Genomic DNA, 20,133 nt, shown 5'->3' with positions numbered 1-20,133 from the left:
CCCCCCCACCCATACATTTATTCTGAATATGCCCCTAGGCCTGAGCTATGTTGGGACTGGGAAGGCAACGGGGGGTGGTATGGAGGAAGGGTTTTACGCACCCTCCCCCCTTTCTCCCCCAAAAAAATAAGTAAACCCTTTGATATCAGAAGAAGTCTCGCTGACGAATGATATCCATTTGTAAAACATCGTCCTTATTTTTTTACCTAATATTGCTATAGCCAAAACCATTCGTTTCTTAGAACACTGCTCAATCATTGTTTGTTTTTCTTTATTAGAACATTCTGAAAAGAATAACAATCGATCAGGACGCATCTGGTAAAAAATCATCAAGGAAATTACACAAAATTTTGATACAGAGTGATAAGCTTCAAGGATTTGTGCAATTATACAGAGTTGGATCACAAGCAACAAGAAAACATAGAGATCCCACAAATAAAACATCATTTAGTACTCATCATTAGATTTCTTTCTAATCAATCAATTACTAATATCAGACTGGAAAAGAAAGGAAAGGGAGGGAGGTTAATAAATGGACATTACACGAGTCTTCAGGCAGGGGGCGTGGCTAGCAGAAGAGAAGAAATTCGAGGCCCCATGGTTATAAGGTGTGGCATGACGGCCGGGGAAAATGGTTGGAAGGTGGAGCAGGAAGGAAGAAAGGTGGAGGGGGGGGGGGGGGCTCAAAGGTGGAACGGAAAGGGTGATGGGGGTGGCGAAGGAAAGCAGAGTGAGCGTTATTGAAGAACCAGCCCAATATCTTCAGGTTTCATCTCTGGACATTTCCAATTGTATAAATAGTACTGAAGGTTTCCATCTCCAATACCAAACTTTAGCTTCTCCAGGAACTCACTAAAATATGGATATATTTACTGCACGGATCTAAGAGGAGGACGGGGGTAATGAAAAAGTTAAACGTTACCTAGCAATTTCCTATTTTCATACTTTTTACAACAAAAAAATAGTTTTCATTGATTCATTGACTTGTGTCCTAAATAAGTTTTGCCACTAAGCGCAATCATAACTTACACACTGGAGAAAACTTTAAGCTGGTGGGGGAGGGGGCGATAAAATATATATTCCATTGACATTAGACTCCTTCTAGCTACGGAAAGTATCTGGCCGGAGCCAGACATAAAAATAATTTATTTGTGACAATTTTATCTAATCTTATCCGACGGATGGAATTTGACCTCGCTGCCTGTAACATAATTTTGCTTTCTACGTGCCTCTTAACTTTTAAATCTATATCTCTGATAAACTAAAAACAAATCTAAATTGTAAGTTGAGACTAGCAGCACCTGTTGTTCATGAGATCAAGAGCATTAAAAACATCAAAATCATCTTTCTTCGCGAGTATGAGGGCGTCTCCCATCAAGTCCAGCCAAGGGGTGTGAGTAGACACGTTGTAGAAGGAGTAGGCCGCCTAGATATACAACATTATAAGGATATTTTACAGAATTTACCAGAAATATTCTTGGACTAAAAAAAAATACTCAAATACTTGAATTCAAGAAAATACGAAAGTCTATACAATTTGATTGTTTTGCCTTATTAAGTAATATTCAAGACAAATTCTAATTCTCTAATCCTGATATTTCTTAAACTTGAACAAAAGTTTTAAATTAGGTTGCAAACCTAAAGAATAAGAAAATTATAGTTTGCGGCATGTGTTCAGTTCCTTGATTTGATTACCTTAATATTCTGATGTACTGGATGGTTCATGACTGTTGACGGAAGGCAGTAGAAAGATAAAAAGTCGGTTATTTTACCCTCAGTTTCAACTACGTAGCTGTTTATGATGTTGTTCTAAAACCACATTTAATATAGTTGGACAGCAATATATAGGACTGTTCTTGAAGTTTAGAAAGGTTGTCGACGTAATTTTAGTTGACTCACTATTTCAAAAAGTTACGTGTCCGAACTCTTTTCACATTTGTTTTCTTAAAACATTCGTCTGAACTAAACTTATGAAGATGACCCGGTTTTTTTGGCAGCTCAGATAAAAGTGTCAATGGCACCAATGTGAATCGGTCAAGTAACTCTTTAATTGGAGGATTAGTTAAAATTACGTTTACTGTCCCTTTTCTCGTAAATATGGAATGGTGAATTTATCCAGAGATCTATTTAAATACGTTATTAAAGGAACAAATTTACAACGGATCTAAACAAAGTTCTCAGTTTGTGATGAATCACTAGGGTGATTCATAATTCTTGAGTACTTAAACTCACCTTCGGCATAAACCAATGTTCAACCTCTGATTCGGAGAAGATCGGAGCTAGGTTGAACCTGAACCATTAATATTAATGAATTACAAGATTATTGATATTCAGGATCTAGTGATAGGAAAAGGCTTGGGTCGTTTTTGAGGTTTTTGGACTTCCAAGCTATGCCCCATCACTATCCGTCACAGATTGGGAGGATAAATAAGTGATTAATTATTTGTTGAATAAATGAATGTAGAATGAATAAACATATATTCAGATAAACTGACCGGCCCAGATATTGATTGAGTAACTCTGTGACATCCTTTACGTCCTTAACTTGAAACAGTCTCAGCCCTACAACCTGGAATATAAGTAGATTAGGAAGGCGTTTTATAACATAATAATAATAATAATAATTGTATATCATGCGTAGGAGGAAAGTGTAATAATCGAAATATTGTTTTAATTCTGAATTAGTCACAAAAAATGACTTTACGTCATAAAAAATCATCTTAAACTGTTCTATATTTTTCACTTTCTAATCTTTGATCGTTATTCGTTATGTTCAATTTTCAACATCTAAATAATCTGAGCTGAGCTGGGAACTTTTGAATCGTGGATATCGGGATTAATGCTTAATCTCCTCTTTTCTTAATCTCCAGATGAAATAATGCTTGTACTCCCCTTGTTATTAATATCCAGATTAATTAACCTATCGGGATTAATTAGTTTTAAGAATATGTATGACAAACATATTTCTTCAATGTGATAGGTGTCAGGGGCGCCGAGATCCCTGGTTTAACTTAATGCACTATCAGTAGAAACAAAAAAGATATATTGACTTGCTGAAAATGTCACGAAAGTGATCTCCCTGTGAACAAATTTCCAGAAATCCAGTAATCCAGTAATCCAGTAAGGATATCCCATTCTAAAGTTTCCAGCTCTGTGTTGGATACCCTTAATCCTGATATCTAAATCTCTGTATCCACTATCGACACTTATGATTTTATGCTTAATCCTCCCTTTCTGATTTCACTGATTGATTGTGCAACATTTTAAAATTTCTGGGCTTCTGGTTGGCTTTACGGATTCTGCAATCAACACTTTGATTGGTTGAATTTTATACACTTTCCAGAATAATATTAAATATTAAATTAATCTTGATATTAATAAATAAACGATCAAGCATTGGTCTCGATATCCACAATTCTAAAGTTTTCAGTTCAGAGTCCAAATTTAAAGAATTTGAGCCGCGTCTCAAATCCGCCAAAAACCGGTTTCAATTAATTAAGCGCCGGCTTTAATCTTGAAACATTGAATACAATTTTAAGTGGAACCAACCTTATTTTAGACGCGGCGTCTCAAATTTAAGCTGCGGCTCAATTCTTAAAATTTGGCCTCAGATCAGTTTTAAAACTAGTATTTTAGTACGCCATAGGTTGTTTTTACTTTTTAATCAACCCCCTTTTTTATTGGTCCAAACATTATCACACTGATGCAAAATTCCATTTTGTGAATTAGGTTGAATTGAATTTATTGTTTTCAGTATACAGTACACCCGTAGATATAAAATAACACAAACCTTAGTTTCCTCGGGAAGTTTGTACAGCTTTAAATGCCGCTGCATTGTCATATTCCTAAATATATGACAATTATAGTATATTATGCGTAGGAAGAAAGTGTAATAATCAAAATTATTGTTATAATATTAAACGAAAAACCGTGGAATAATTTTGATTATTACACTTTCTTCCTACGCATAATATACTAATAATGTTATCTTCAGAAATAATAGACACATTTTATTTTTTGTACAAACTGATTCGTGTTTTTTTTTCGCCACTCAGGACTAGTAGCAGTTATAAGGATTAAAAAATCGGAGTTGGTGGCAAAGACCCAATGCAAAATTTCAGCCTTCTATCTCAATTATTAGAATCAAACGCAGCCTGTACAAAATTTGGCGTCACAAAGTGTCGAATTGCCCCCCCCCCCCCTTATATCAACTCCAAGGGAAGTTTTGAAAATCAATTCATTCTTACAAAAAGTCCATACAACCCGCACAAGTACACCAAAATAAAACTGAACCCTGGATAAGTGAATTATCTAACCTTGAGAGATGACTAAATTTAACCTCTATCAACTTCTTAGGATTCAAAGATCTATGCCAGTACCTATATACGATATAACAATAACATAATCGAAATAAATAAACTCGAAAAATTTGGTTTTGCAACATTAAGGGATTTGCAACGTTAATTAAAGTGATACTACCAACAGTTAAATAAAAATTTAATATATTTTGGATTATTTCAGAATAGAATGCGGTTTTCTGACACAGAACTGGCGGAATTTTTAAATCTAAGACAAGCGACTTTTTTATTAGTTTTGGGATTATTAAGCAAAGTAACACGTTAAAGGTACATTTATAAGTGTAAGGAGTAAGATCCTTTCAAGTTTTGATAAAATGTGTATAAACAAGATATATTACCTACAGGTTCCAACAGGTTTAGGTAGAACAACCCCTGCAGTATACACTGCTTGGAAAATACCTAAGCATTCATAAATTGACATTTGCCGGTAGAACCAACTCTTGTCAAATTTAAGATACGCAATTTTGTAAGTTAAATTGAATAATTTGAACAAAGATGTTCTCGCAGAAATGTTTAAAATTGTTTGATAATTTAAGAAATGGGTTGGCGATGTTTTTTTGTTGTAAATGAAAAAAACAACTTTCTAATGAAATTTAGACAAAGATAGATGAAGTAGATAAATGGAAATCTTCAGTTTTCAGGTTTTCAGATCGAGTTGGAAATGTGCGTGTTTTTTTGGTTGAAAATTAGTTAAAAACAGTTTCTAGAGGAAATTTTATAGGGGAAAAAACTAGTAGAACCAAGGTTGTAAAGCAAGGTTAGATTCTCTAGATGCACTTCAATGTACTATAAATATCGTCTTCATAGGACTGGACACTCAACACTTCATATGACGTAACTGATTTTTGCCGGAAATTGAAGTAACAACGTTGCTGGTGAGAGGGGGGGGGGGATTTGCTGAAAAAAGTGCATCCAGAGTATCTAACCTAAACCTTACTATACAACCTTGAAACTGAGTTTGATTACATTACTCCCAAGAAAACTGCAGTACACTTTTTTTGAAAAATAAGATACCTTCGTTGAAGAATGAAGAAAGGGATTTTTTACCTTTAAGATTAACCCGTCTTGTGATCTCACGAATAAGCACAGGAGCTAGTCGCTTCGATCTCAACTTCTTATGCACGCACAGGAAGTTTATCTCAACCATCTCTACAAAATATTGATATTGTTATTATGTATATTTTTAGCTTCGGGGGTAAATATTATATAACCCCCCCCCCCCGCACTTTTTCACAAAAAATTATCTAATCTTCAGAACTTTTTAATCTCCCTTTGATATTGTTCTGAGAACAAATAAAGTCAATATTCTGCGATAAAGTTTTCGTTTTGCGGAAAAATTTCCTAAAAATTGAGTATGGGGGGTTGAAAAAAAAAGAAAAAATCTTACTTTTATCCTTTTGATACATTCGTACGTGGGCCGGTACAGCAGAGATAAAACCGACCATCTTGTTTGATTTTGTTGCTCTAGATAAATAAAAAAATAATTTTCAAAAAATTGTTCATCTCATACTAGGAACCATAATGATCTGTTATGTTTCTGTAAAAGAAACTATGAAAAACACGCCCCGCCGGTCTTTGGAAGTCTCAGCTTTTATCATTAAGCAGAAAAGTGACAGGCTACGGTTAAATCATGGTTAATTTTTTTTAATTCGGTGATGGTAATGGACCAAACCTCTGTAGAGTAAAAAAAGTGAATGTTAGTTCCACATTTATTGAAAACATATTTCGGTCTGGGTTGACCCTCGACAGTTCTAACGATATAATAATCATCAAAATCGATAAAAAAATATTAAAAAATTGTTAAAAACCACATTATATCATTATTAATATTTTAACGAATTATATCATTTTTAAAGTTTTAGCGATTTTTCCTTATTTAAGATATAAAAACGTTTCATTTATTTAATTATTTTCGTTATCCAGAGCCACACAAAGTTCATAAAAAATCCTTTAAATTTTGGATAAATAAAATTTTAGCACATGTTTTATTTAACTGTTAAAATTTTGTCACTAGTAAATTAAATTCTGAAAGTGTTTGTCAGAGTTCCATGAACGATTGAGGACAATGACCGTGAAAAAATGGCTAGAAAACAACCGCGTCGAACAAATTTCAGCCATTTTTAAGCTCGTCTTTACTTTTCAACTTCTAAAAACAATCCCTTTAAAGTTTACCTGACTCCGCAGTGCCAATCCTTGACCCAGCCTGGAGGTTGCAGTGCCCAGTTTATAAACTCAGGACTAGTAGGGTTAATATATATTAGAATACTTTAGAGACAGGGACAGAATATAATGAATGAGAGAGGTCGCTGAACTACCTACCGCCTGGAGTTCATCGACCTCTTAAATGCATTGACTTCGGTCCCAGATTACTTTATGTCAAGCTGTTAAATTCAAATATGATTAAATATAAGGTCATAGCATACCTAGGTTAACCTTTTTCAAATTCCCATTTCCATTAGTATTATGCCAATACATAAGAAAAAATGTTGATAATACCAATGCAGCAGGTGAGCATAAATTACCTGTAATCAAATCTGAACATATTATCATCATCTTCAACATAATTCTCGTTCAGCAAGACATACACCTGCATTAAAACAACTGTTATTTTCTAATGACTTGGAACAAAATAAAAAAGATAACTATAAAACTAACAAACCACAATTTTATCGAGAGACTGACAAGCTCAACAAGAAACTGTCAATATTACCCAGAGACTGGCAAGCTTAACAAGAAACTGGCAATATTACCCAGAGACTGACAAGCTTAACAAGAAACTGGTAATATTACCCAGAGACTGACAAGCTGAACAAGAAATTGATAATATTACCCAGAGACTGACAAGCTTAACAAGAAACTGGCAATATTACCCAGAGACTGACAAGCTTAACAAGAAACTGGCAATATTACCCAGAGACTGGCAAGCTTAACAAGAAATTGATAATATTACCCAGAGACTGACAAGCTTTACAAGAAACTGGCAATATTACCCAGAGACTGACAAGCTTAACAAGAAACTGGCAATATTACCCAGAGACTGACAAGCTTAACAAGAAACTGGTAATATTACCCAGAGACTTACAAGCTCAATAAGAAACTGTCAATATTACCAAGAGACTGACAAGCTCAACAAGAAATTTGCACAAAACAGATAAAATCCTTAAAAAAACTGACACAGGAAGACTTGTACAATTAAAAATAAACATCGACAAAATTGTGCGTTTCAAGTTTGATTTCAAGCTGTGAATAGTAATACCTCCTTCAGAACAAGTGGATCATCAAGGTTCAAAGTGTCCCATTTAAACCCTTGAGGTAGAGAATAAGGTTCTGCTCTCACCTAGAATATAATTGTTAAATGTAGTTACGTTTTCCTAAGTATAGATTTTAGTTTAACGAAAAAGGGTTAAAAAGATTTCATTTAAAAAAATCTTTAAAAATATAAATAAGGTTAAGGAAATAACCTCTACTTTCTTTCATCTATTGTCAACTTTACGAAAAGATCATATGATGCTAAGTTAAATAGGGGTTTTTTATCTAAAAAATGCTTCCCTCTGAAATAAAAAAAAAATTAAGAGAAAACCAAACTTAGTTTTAAAAATTACTTGATTAAGTATGCAAGCTATAGAATTCAATTTAAAAAATTATACCCTTTTAGCTTGTAAATTTGTACAATAGTTAACAACTATTAGTTTCATCGAAATATCTGACATAAAAGAATTTGTTATCTGATCAAAAAGTGGATCTGGATTGATTATGAAATGTCAACCTGATCTTTTTTTGGATCTGGATTGATTATGAACGGTTTACATGATCAATTTGTGGATCTGGATTGATTATGAACGATTTACCTGATCAATTTGTAGATCTACATTGATTATAAACAATTTACCTGATCAATTAGTGGATCTGGATTGATTATGAACTGTTTACCTGATCAATTAGTAGATCTAGATTTAATTATCAACGGTTTACCTGATCAATTTGTGGATCTGGATTGATCTCCTCGTTACAGGTGATCACCTAAACACAAAATAATTGATCTATAAATTGACCAAAGAAGAGAAATATTCAACACAACTTTAGAAATTTCGTTTTATCTACATCATCTTTTATTTTTCAGGACACTAATTGGAGGATTTTTTAAGATGTACTTTTTTACAAGGAGGCACTATAGTCATTTAAATTATGCATTAAGCTTGAATTAATGTTGTATATTGTATAACCAATACCTCATGCAGTCCGGGAACAGGCTGAGTAGACCAAAACTGATATTCCTTATGGTCGTCTTTACTGCCCCCACTTCCTGAAACAACAGGAAATATGTTTTCAAGAAGCTTTATGGGCATGTCATAATTTCCATTTTCCATTTGTTTACGAATAGAATTTTAACTCCCCCNTTGGATATCAATGTTTATAATTTTGAAAACTGATTATTTTCCCACCGATCAGGCCTAAACGTATTCCTATGACTCACATAATCCCGAGAAAGGTTCATGGCTCGTCAAAATTAAAAAGTTTGGCCTAAAATGATTTCGATTTTTTAAAAATGTTTTAAATCCCCTAGTTTAACAGAAAATCCACAAAAATCTGATCATTTCCTCAAATTTTACAAAAAGCTCACAGAAAGATTGGCAACAAATACCTGAAAATACTATCAGAAAGATAGGCGTCGTAAAACTCGTATTTATATTTATACTACTTGAATAACTAATACTAATAATAATAGTAATAATAAGTGTCAATCCTTCAATCTAAGATTTCAGGCTTGAGCTCCCTTCCGTTTAAGTTCTAATAAATTAACCCAGATAAGTGCTAGGGGTGGGAGACAAGCCTATGGCGGTATGCCATCGATAAAGATAGTAATGAAGAAGTAGATAATTTCATTACCCTTCTGACTATTGAGAAGCTCCATTGCTTTTCTCAGATTTTCAGTCTGCTCCGGGGTCAAGGCAGGTACACCGGGCTAAACACAGATACAGGGATATATATTTTCTGAAAATATCAATCTCCCCAAACTATCTTCCTCATTTTTTCTCCTAGCATGTTAGGTATTTTAACGCTGAGACAATAAAAATTTTCTTATATCGTTAACAATCGTTCCCATGCTCTATCATTGGGCAATGGGCATGCAACCAAATAAAAAGAAAATAGCCCAACTTAAGAAATTTTCTACGCTGGATTCAAATCCGAGTCGTTTTTTTTTACAAGACGATCTGGATCCGCATGCGAACTTAACAGATCCTCAGCAGGTGTGCAAATGTGCATCCCATTTATGTCATTTCTTAAGAAATAAATAGGCCCCTATCTAACTTTTCTCAATAAAGACTTTCTTATCGTAACTAAGTGAAGATGAGCATTCAAAATCTGCCGAACTCATTTTTAATTTATTCGTGTTATTGTTCCGGCAAACCCGTTTCTATTTGGTATCAGATTCAAATTCTATGCTTAGTTTCGTTCTCACAAAAATCACCTGAACAACCTCAGCAATTTTAGGTTTCTTCTCCTTCTTTTTTCCCCCTTTCCTTGCCGCTGCGCCGTCGACATTGTCTCCGTTCTTTTCTGAATCTGCCATTTTTTAGTCTGAAAATAAAATCTTTTCAACGCAATCAATTAATCGATAATTGCAGGTAACAACACGTTAGAGTATAAACAAAAATTACAAATTGTTTTTAAACAATTTTTTTAACGAATTAATCTTACTGCTTTAGTCTATTAATTTTTACTCTTTCCCGTAAATGTGACAGTATACTTTAGACGATTTTTTTTTATTCATTCTTTGATATGTTATTAGCAGTCGTAAACTCGGAATGCCCATTGAATTTAATGTTCCTCGCTCCATTTAGTTTTTATCAGTAGAAAACAATCAACAGAAATTAGAAATTACTTTGTGTAGAAGAACAAAATAGGGATTTAAACTAAAATGCTGTGATACTCTAGCATATGCCGATGTAAATTATCCACATTCTTTACAGTAACACTACACTCAGGACATCTAAATGAAAAAGGATAAGTTGGAAAAACAAATCATGTATAATTTTCTTGCATTCAAGTGCAAGCAAATTTAATTTATGAAACTATTGTGTACTTAATCATTCTTACGCACTTCATCGTGAATTTCATAATGAACGTGCTATAAAGTAATCATCGTGCTAAAAGTTAAATTAGCTGTACATTATGGCACGTGTGCTATGAAGGTTTGATTGGTTCCCGGATTTTCTCCAAAAAAACTAGGATATTTTCAAAATAATTTTTTTCAATTGTAATAAAAATAAAATTGAAATTAACTTTTTTTTTACTTCTGCTTTGTTTCAAAGCTTATTTGATCTTTAGAAATAGTTATTGAAATAAGACAAGTACACAAAAGTTTCAAAAACTTACCTATTTTGGCACGACGTCCTATAAAATTTTTGGACAGAAATTTTCTCTTTATTGAGAAGGTGCAAGCCTCTTTAGATTAAATTGTGTCCCGAGCTCGATAAAGAGAAAATTTCTGTCCAAAAACTTTAAAACACTGCGAACCAAAATAACAGTGTTATAAATAATTATTATTAATTAAAGGGAAATGCTAGTATTATTTTTTAATAAGGCCAAAAATATAAAATTTCTGACTGACCCAATGGTTCTGATATTTAAACAGCTTTCTGAACTCTCTATAGGCTCAGGTAACAAAAGTTCTACTTCCCATTCTCGGCCCTAAAATATTTTTCAAATATTTCAGCATATCTATGATCATTTTTTGTTACCACAGGCAGTGCTAGAAATGTTCCCAATAAGTAACGATAACACAGGTTATTATTTTTTTTTGCAGGCATTAAAGTACTCTTTAACTGTAGAAAAATAACTGAAATTTCAAAAAGAGGTCAAAAAGAAAAATTACAGTAAGCGTAAACATACCAGAGTTCAAAATAGACGACATACCTTATTTTTATGCGTGAGAAGATGTCTGTTGAGATAATAAACCCCGACGAAAGTTTTGTCACAAAAAGAACAACTGAATTCTTTTGAAGAAGAATGGTTTTGCTTGATGTGTTTTGCCAGGTTAGAGCGCTGAGTGAATCCTTTACCGCAAGTATCACATTTATGCGGCTTCTCTCCCGTGTGAACTAGTTTATGTTTATGTAAATAATGCTTGTGACGAAACCCTTTTTGACAAATATCACAAACAACTGTATTCACTTTACTGTGTGTCAGTAAGTGTCTTGCCAAGATTGACTGCTGTCGAAACGAATTGCCACACTGATCACATGTAAATGGTTTTATATCGTCATGAATTGCTTTGTGTCTCTTTAGACATTCTAAACTTGTAAATGTACGTCGGCAGATGTCACATTCATTCTTACACACGTGAGATGAACGTGCTGAAGTGGAGTTGAAAAGGACTAAGCAGATGCTACAGAAAAACTGCTCATGCTCTGTCTTCTGGTGAAGCTGTAAAATAAAAATAATCAGACAAAAGGTCATGTAGCTTGCAGGGGGGGGGGGGGTCGAGGTAAGGAATTTCAAAGCAAAGAAGTCAATTTAAAAATAGAAACTATAGAATCTTTAGAATCTTAAAGTATAGTTTATTTTCTTTTTTTGTGAAAATACTTCTTTTGAATTTAAAAATACTTGCCTTCAGTGCTTTATTAGTTCTGAACTCAGTTTTACAATCTTGGTGAGAACATTCAAGTTTTAATTTCTCCGTCGCAAATAAAGAACTTTTAACTAAAATATTTTCTTTATTAGTTTTATTTTCTAAGTTAATGTCTTTGATCTGATCACTATTTTCTAGAGGTTCGCTTATATCAGTCGTTAGAAAAATGCTTTCTGTGTTTAAGAGCGTTGCATCATTGCAACTTTCATCATGGAAATTTGTAAAATTTAAAATTAATTCTTCAGTTTGAGTATCTTGTCCATCTATGATGGAATTTATACTAATAGCCTCAGACTGATTTATAATGTCTGGTGTTAACACTTTTAAAATCAATTTGTTGATGTCGGTAAATATTTGATCTTGAATTGGAAGGATGAGTTGGAATTCTTCCATTTTATTTTCCAGGTTCAATACCCGCAGATAAACTACAAACATTTTTTCCATCTGAAATTAGGAAAATGATGAAACCTTCTTTTTAAAAGTTTAACGAGGAATAATTTAAACCGAATTATATTCCCAAAACTTAATTGTATTGTTGTTTCATAATTATGCAAAATGATAATATGATATCCCGTGAATTTAGCCTTGAGATGAGTTAAAAGTGCAAAATTTTTATTCCATTTAACCATCTTTACAACATCATTTGTATATCTATCTATTTATCATTTTATCAAAAATTTAAATATTTTTTAATTTATTTTGCTGCACAACAAAACCTTTCCAATTAAAAAAAGTTTTTAAAAGTTGGTTGGTAAAAACGAATGAGAATTCACAGACCACCAAGTAATTAAACTTCAACCCATAAATCCAATAAAAACTGAAGTTCCTTCTTTCATAAACAAATACGTGTACTTTTCTCAAATATTGCTGCCCCCTGAGAATGAATGAACACAAACTTTGTTTTGATACAACTCAAATCAGAGCAACACTTCTACTCTACGAGTAAACATGGTGAGCTTAAATTTGTTGAGCTACCACAAAAGCTGATAAAATGAAACAAATAATTCAAATCATAAGCCATTTCAACCTTTTCTTTCCCTATTTTCAACCAGAAATTATTTAATAACATTTATATCTTTATAATTTTTTAAATATCTTTATGATGTGCATACCTTTTCAAATTGATCTTTTATCAAAAAAATATTTGAAAGGTTAGAAAGACAACCCAAAGTAACATTTCAATCAATTTCCATTTCAACACGCAACACACTTTTTTAGATTCCCATTTAGAACATTTTTAAGGGTGTATACGCTTTTCTTTACTTATTCTAGCAATTTTAGATTTTTTCCATCCTCTTCGCATTGGTACAAGTGCAATCATGCTTTGGCTGGTCAAGTGAAGAAAATTTTAATCCCTATCTAAATCCCATCTATACCTGGCTGTATTCGGATGTAAGATGTCAGCCGTACTACCTGGAACATACAGAGAGATACTTCTGTACTGATGACGGTGTATATACCTGTGTACATGGATGGACTGGAGATAACTGTGATGAACCTGTCTGTGCTAACGGATGTGTAAATGGTAAATGTGTTGCCCCGGATATTTGTAGATGTGATATGGGATATCAAGGGGAAACCTGTCAATCATGTATCCGGCATCCAGGCTGTAAGCATGGAACATGTGAAAGGGCGTTTGAATGTACATGTGAAACAGGGTGGCAAGGGCAGTTTTGTAATATTGCTGAATGTACTGAAGGGTGTGATCCTGATTTTGGATATTGTGATTCCCCTGGTGAATGTCTCTGCAAGGCTGGTAGTGGAATGGAAGGAGCAAATTGTACAGAATGTATTACCAGAGAAGGATGTAAACATGGGTCATGCGAACAACCTGGAGAATGTAATTGCGATGATTTCTGGGAGGGGCCCATGTGTGACCAACATGTATGCAGGGATGGATGCCACCGAACACAGGGCTACTGCAAAGAACCAAACACCTGCACATGTTTGGCTGGATGGGCAGGACACAACTGTACAGAATGTGTACCGTATCCAGAATGTAACCTGAACAACACAGTTGCAGAAGGAGCTTGTATCAACCCTTGGGAGTGTTTGTGTAAACCCGGGTTTGCAGGAAAACTCTGTGATCAGCCAGCGTCTACCCCTCAGGAGATAACTGTAAGTGCAGCGGGAATTGTTGCCCTTAAAACATCTTCTATGACAACTTGGTAATGGGTGTGACATCAGGTGGTCAAGTATGTGATCGATGAATTACAGCATGTATTTGACACGAACATGTAATACAAATTTCAAGCATTCATTTCTTTAAATATTAGACTCAGCCGTGTGTGTGTTAGTATATTCATTCTATCCCGCACTCCGCAGCGACTCGGTCAAGCTATGGGATGAGTGCAGCAGGTAGGATAGATTTAGGGAACGGGCTCTGTGGCCACACATAAAATAGGCTGTGTGTCACATTTAAAATCCACGTACAAAATTTATATATTCAGATATTAGAAAATTAACGATTCTGAAATAAAGTTATATTAAGTTAAGACACTTTCTGGGCGGAGAGCTGCGGCCGCATGTCTTACATTTAAGATCCCGGGGGGCGGTCCAAAAATCGTTCTCTAGAAAATTACCTTGATAGGAGCGAGAGGGGGGCTTCGGGGGATCAAAAAATCGTATATTATTCAATTACCCGAATTATGACCAAACCCCCATTTGCTAATAAAGGGCGAATCTGTCCCCGCATACATAAATAATTTTAATTTCTACAATGATAAAAATGGTTGTTAGAACGGTCTGGTCTAAATAACAATCGCGTCAAAAAATTTCAACATAAATCACAAGTATATGAGTCATAATAGTAAAAGTCATAAAAGTATCTTAACCTAACCTAACCCTAAATAACAAAAAAATAAATAATAATAAATTTGCTGAAAAATAATTTGCAAATTTATTATTGGGGGGGTCCAAAAATCGTATACTAGGACAGACCCGAAGCAAACCTGAATTAAAATCTTTGATACTAAAAGTTTAAGGATTCCGAAAAATACCGGAAAATGTAAAAGCGCTAACTCTGGAGAATGCCGCAAACATACGCAATTCTCTACTACTACTAAAATTTTGATCTAAGACGACCAAAGCGATATCAGAGGCCGTTTCTTCTATAAACTACATTTGTCCGTCAAATGTACGGAGAAATATCTATCTATGGAGAGATAAAAATTTAGGTGGTGTATTTTTCGACCTACGCATATCATCTACACTTCTGACCTACTTGCAAGTGGTTTTCCAGCTGCTTTTAAGCTACTGTAGGTCTGTTAAACCATAGATCAGTTGCCCCAATTAATTCAAAAAACTTTTGTTTGATCCGACCTATAACTGCAGGTCGGATGTACACATTACATTTGTAGGTCGGATGGTCATCGATTGTAGGTCGGATATATTCCTTTGTAGGTCAGATGCACACGTACATTTGTATGGTCGTATGGTCATCGATTGTAGGTCGGATTTACACAACTGTAGGTCGGATATGCATTTGCAGGTCGGATGTACACATTTGTAGGTCGGATGGTCATCGATTGTAGGTCGGATTTACACTTTTGTAGGTCAGATGTATGCATTTGTAGGTCGGATGGTCATCCATTGTAGGTCGGATTTACACTTTTGTAGGTCGGATATATGCATTTTTAGGTCGGATGTATAAACATTTATAGGTCGGATGGTCTATATATAGATTGTAGGTCGGATTTACATTTTTGTAGGTCGGATATATGCATTTGTAGGTCGGATGTACACATTTGTAGGTCGGATGGTCATCGAATTGTGTGGGATTTAAACTTTAGCAGGAGCTAGTGGGGGAAGCGGGGAAGACTTCACAGCAGATTTTACTTTTGTACATGACCACTTTTTCAACAATTTTCAATTAAACTAGTATTTATTTTATGGTTAGGTTAGGAGGTTAAGACACTTTCTGGGCCGAGTGCTGCGGCTAGGAAAGGCTAGGGGGGGCCGAGCGCTGCGGCCACGGGTTTACAGGTTAAGTTATGACACTTTCTTTAACTACAGATTTAATAACAATTAAGAAATAATCATTTATAAATTCTGAAAAAAAAAAAAAAACATTAAAATACATATATAATTTAAATCATCATACATGGAAAAAGGACAGATAATGTTACGTTTTCTCCTGAAGTTATTGAATTTATGATTGATCATTCTAACCAACATTCATAATCTTATTTCCTTTTCTTCGATTTTATAGAAGTTCTTTCAAAGAAGATAAACAGGTTACAGTTATCAAATATGATAATCAGTTAGAAATTTGCAGTTCAGTCTCAGAATGTTCTCTAGATTTGGAACTTCGAGTTTTTGCCACAAACTCAAAAATTCTAATCCCTAAATCTTTCCACCGAGTGGTGTAAACCTTTGATATTTCAAACTTAAAATATTTTACCAAAATAATTCAAAGTTTGAATACAGTTCGGAACTTTTTTACATTAAATGTTTACAATACAATAGCCTTTAGCCTTGAAAATTCAGAAAGATAAAAATATTGTTTTTGAACTAACCATAGAAGAATACCATTTCTACAAGAATTCTTTTAAGGTTTTATAATTCCTGGCTCCTGTGATAATGATATTCACCAATCTTTCTTTTCCTTCTGCAGGAGGGGCGCGCCCCCGCCCCCCCCCTCTCAGGTGATATAAGGGGAGGGCACGCGCCCGGCCGCCCCCCTAGTTGCGCCTGTGCTAATTTCTAAAATTTTCTTGTCGTCAATGTAGTATGTTAAGATCTTAAATAAATCTAATATGGAAATGACATTATTTGGAAATAAAAATGTATTCTTCAGTGTCCATACCCTTTTTTATGTGAAAAAAAAACATATAATTGTAATGACATTGATTATTACTTTAGAATTTAGAATCATTTAGAATATGTTGACTTAAAATCTGAATTTATTTACGCCACTGCCACCCAGAAAAATTATATGGTTTATACTATAGTTAACAAAAAAATTGAAGTTCTATAAACTTGGAATAATTTACGGCATTACACCAGGAATATCTGAAAATGCGCGTAAAAAAGGTGAACATTTTTAAAGACATTAAAATTGAAATCTTTAATAAAATTAAAACTTTTTTTTCGATTTACAAAAATTTGATATTTCATTTATGCCCTAACGTGGCTTGAATCTTAAAAAATAGTTTTATCTGGAAGGATATTAGACACTCTAAAAAAATAATATTGAAAGGACGAGGATTTCGAGGTGGCTCGGAAGAGAAAGTGAGGAGAATGTGACTCGGACGATAAATTGTTGTGGTTGGCCTTCCTCCCCTCGCTCAATTAGCTTCGTAAATTTCTGTCACAACCTGTACGACTTGAATCCGAAATCGTCCGAATTTAGCACATCTGAGATGGAATTTAAAGAATTTGAGCCGCGGTTTAAATCCGGCAAAACCCGGTTTAAATTAAGCGCCGGCTTAAATCTTGAAACATTTGATACAATTTTAAGTGGAACCAACCATATTTAAACCGCGGCTTAAATTTAAACCGCCGCTCAAATTCTTTAAATTCGGCCACTGAAGACAGAAAAACTATGTTGCTCTGTGAACACTGGATAGTTTCCTTTTTTAATCGGATGCAAAAGCTTAACTTTTCAATCGTGGGCCTTTACTTGAAAACTGAAGTTATATTTAATGGATTAATAGACGAGATTAACGAGAATGGATAAATAGACGAGGAATAGACGAGATTAACGAGACTGGATAAATGGACGAGTTTACAATTAATTGTATTTAATAATGAAAGCTCTTAAATTTCTTATATTTTTCATGGTTTACATAGTATTCTTTATAAATTAATTTGAGATCCAACAATCCAGCCCCTTCATTTGAGATCCAACAATCCAGCCCCTTAATTTGAGATCCAACAATCAAGTCTCTTAATTTGAGATCCAACAATCCAGCCCGGTAATTTGAGATCCAACAATCAAGCCTCTTAATTTGAGATCCAACAATCCAGCCCTTTAATTTGAGATCCAACAATCCAGCCCCTTAATTTTAGATCCAACAATCCAGCCCCTTAATTTTAGATACAACAATCAAGCCTCTTAATTTGAGATCCAACAATCCTGCCCCTTTAATTTGAGATCCAACAATCCTGCCCCTTAATTTGAGATCCAACAATCCAGTCCCTTAATTTGAGATCCAACAATCCAGCCTCTTGATTTGAGATCCAACAATCCTGCCCCTTAATTTTAGATCCAACAATCCAGCTCCTTAATTTGAGATACAACAATCAAGCCTCTTAATTTGAGATCCAACAATCCAGCCCCTTAATTTGAGATCCAACAATCTAGCCCCTTAATTTGGGATCCATAAATCAAGCCTCTTAATTTGAACAAAACATGAAGAATCTGGAACATTGAAAATTTTTGAATTAATTAATTTTTAAATGGGAGTTGTGATGGAAATATTCATAACTTGATTAGCTATTAATACGCTTACGGGATTCTGAATTTTGATGGGAACAAATATAAATTAATTAATGAATGGATGAATCCTCTGTATATCCAGGATGTATATCCTGTGAGCCAGGATGTTAAATATACACCTATACCGGTCTATCCATCTATCCATAAATCGAGTCTTTTTACAATCTATCCTTCTATCCATCCCTCTTTCTTAAATTCCATTCTTCTTCCACCCTACCTTCTTGTATTATAACCTTTTCCATCCTTTCTTTTTATATTGTACCTTTCTATCCATCCTTCCTTCTTATACTCTACCCTTCTATCCTTCCCCTATTCTGACCATCTTCTTTCTTTTTTTCTTGTACTTAACCCTTCTATCCATCCTTCCTTCTTATACTCTACCCTTCTATCCATCCTTCCTTCTTTACTCCACCCTTATATCCTTCCCATATTCTAACCATCTTCTTTCTTTCTTTCTTATACTCAACCCTTCATTCCATCCTTCCTTCTTAACTTCAATCCTTTCTTATTATATTCTATCCTATCCATCCTTACTTCTATCCATTCTTCCTTCTTACATTAATTCTTCTATCCACCCTTCTATCTTACATTCTTGTTTACATTAGTCATTCTCTGCAATCTTTCTTGTTTCCATCTTCTAAAATTTTATAGTTTTTTGATTTTCTTAGAGTTCAGTTTAAAATTATTCTGAAATACAATTTTCAAGATTTTTATCTAGAAATCCATATTTTTCTTTTAATTCTGATATTTCCCTTACCCTGCGCGGCTTTAGGAAACGGAAGTGTGGAGGGGGGGGGGGGGCAGATTATCGCCTGTAGGCTGAGCAGATTCTCAGCTCTATTTCCGATTTTATTCATTATACCGGAAACTTACTTCCTTCTAACAGTCTGCAAGACGTTTCTAGTCAGGACTACGGGAACATCTAACTTTATTTGTTCATGAACTAAATACCCGCAATCCATTCAATGTTTATTAGAAATCAAGATGGCGATCAATACTTTCAAAAGTATTAGTTTCAATAAGCTTTAATTATAGTACATATTCATATCTAGAGTAAACCATAAAAAGTTTTCAGTATACACTTAGATTTATTCCGCTCTGGAGTATACATGCAGATTTAGCCTTTAACGCCATTAATTCATAAAATATGGTTTTGGTAGGACGTAGACTCTTTTCTAGTAGATGTGGCTTTTGTTAAAGATCTACGGACATAATTAAAGTTATAACGCACGTAAACAGATTTAGTTTAATATTAAACCTGCTGGCTGTATTGGAAGCTATGTAGCTCTAATTATTCTGGAATAAACCCTCTCCTATTTTATTTTATTTGATTGAATAAAAGTGTTAAAAGTTTTGGATTATATGTGTGATGTAGGGAATAGGGATGAATTAAAAAAAAATTTGGTCAGTTAAATGGTATAAAATGGAAAGATAGCTAGACTGTGAGATTTAAGTAGAAAAAAGACGTTAAATTGTTCGGTTTCTTGAACCAATCTTAACGCGTCCAAAGGATGTAAAAACATTAAACCAACAATTACCACAGGGGCGACAATTCTTCTGTTCCCCCCTTCCTTTGAAACCCCTCTTCCCTTTCCTCTTTATACACACATCCTGATCTTACCATGATATTCCCATCCAGTACTTGGATATATTAGATAGAACAGAATAGAACAGTATAGAAAAAAATAGAACAACATAGA

At 34.1% G+C, this 20,133-nt stretch overlaps 4 protein-coding genes across 4 annotated transcripts in view; 1 reads left to right on the top strand and 3 right to left on the bottom strand.

Moving 5' to 3' along the window:
* LOC111715820 (uncharacterized) overlaps positions 1-466 on the bottom strand; it is a 3,601-nt gene extending 3,135 nt beyond the window's left edge. The window contains exon 1 of the mRNA XM_023491202.1: positions 207-466. Coding sequence (XP_023346970.1) covers positions 207-447 — 241 coding nt within the window. The 5' untranslated portion in view covers positions 448-466. The remainder of the gene's footprint in view (positions 1-206) is intronic.
* Positions 283-9,954, bottom strand: LOC111715785 (glycylpeptide N-tetradecanoyltransferase 2). The gene is made up of 17 exons (XM_023491156.1): positions 9,829-9,954; positions 9,246-9,321; positions 8,588-8,661; positions 8,331-8,378; positions 7,615-7,695; positions 6,881-6,945; positions 6,531-6,596; positions 5,746-5,822; positions 5,406-5,507; positions 4,697-4,757; positions 4,317-4,379; positions 3,791-3,845; positions 2,496-2,569; positions 2,233-2,290; positions 1,696-1,809; positions 1,302-1,426; positions 283-852 (listed from the first exon to the last, which is right to left on the bottom strand). The coding sequence occupies exons 1-17, from the start codon at positions 9,928-9,930 to the stop codon at positions 738-740; spliced, it is 1,356 nt and encodes a 451-aa protein (XP_023346924.1). The 5' UTR covers positions 9,931-9,954; the 3' UTR covers positions 283-737.
* Positions 9,955-10,104: 150 nt separating this feature from the next.
* On the bottom strand, positions 10,105-12,458 carry LOC111715795 (zinc finger protein 600). The gene is made up of 4 exons (XM_023491167.1): positions 11,971-12,458; positions 11,277-11,786; positions 10,972-11,051; positions 10,105-10,350 (listed from the first exon to the last, which is right to left on the bottom strand). Exons 1-4 carry the CDS (start codon positions 12,433-12,435, stop codon positions 10,269-10,271), a joined length of 1,137 nt encoding a protein of 378 aa, XP_023346935.1. The 5' UTR covers positions 12,436-12,458; the 3' UTR covers positions 10,105-10,268.
* Positions 12,459-12,839: 381 nt separating this feature from the next.
* Positions 12,840-14,251, top strand: LOC111715811 (delta-like protein B). Its single transcript, XM_023491192.1, has 2 exons — positions 12,840-12,942; positions 13,273-14,251. Exons 1-2 carry the CDS (start codon positions 12,940-12,942, stop codon positions 14,161-14,163), a joined length of 894 nt encoding a protein of 297 aa, XP_023346960.1. The 5' UTR covers positions 12,840-12,939; the 3' UTR covers positions 14,164-14,251.
* Positions 14,252-20,133: the final 5,882 nt, after the last annotated feature.

This window comes from Eurytemora carolleeae, unplaced genomic scaffold (genome assembly GCF_000591075.1).
Source record: "Eurytemora carolleeae unplaced genomic scaffold, Eaff_2.0 scaffold14, whole genome shotgun sequence".
Lineage (NCBI taxonomy): Eukaryota > Metazoa > Arthropoda > Copepoda > Calanoida > Temoridae > Eurytemora > Eurytemora carolleeae.
The sequence above is the reverse complement of the archived record's forward strand: the minus strand, read 5'-3'. Positions and strand labels throughout refer to the sequence as shown.

What these genes read in the sequence shown, in the direction of transcription:
- LOC111715795 (XM_023491167.1), bottom strand. Translation starts at nt 12,435, where the DNA reads ATGGAAAAAATGTTTGTAGTTTATCTGCGGGTATTGAACCTGGAAAAT. An exon ending in TTCTCACGCATAAAAATAAG is followed by an intron (nt 11,052 to 11,276) that starts GTATGTCGTCTA and finishes AAAATATTTTAG; the next exon opens with GGCCGAGAATGGGAAGTAGA. An exon ending in TTAAATATCAGAACCATTGG is followed by an intron (nt 10,351 to 10,971) that starts GTCAGTCAGAAA and finishes TTTTTCATTTAG; the next exon opens with ATGTCCTGAGTGTAGTGTTA.
- LOC111715785 (XM_023491156.1), bottom strand. Translation starts at nt 9,930, where the DNA reads ATGGCAGATTCAGAAAAGAACGGAGACAATGTCGACGGCGCAGCGGCA. An exon ending in GCTTCTCAATAGTCAGAAGG is followed by an intron (nt 8,662 to 9,245) that starts GTAATGAAATTA and finishes CTGTTGTTTCAG; the next exon opens with GAAGTGGGGGCAGTAAAGAC. An exon ending in GATTGGCACTGCGGAGTCAG is followed by an intron (nt 5,823 to 6,530) that starts GTAAACTTTAAA and finishes TTATTTATCTAG; the next exon opens with AGCAACAAAATCAAACAAGA.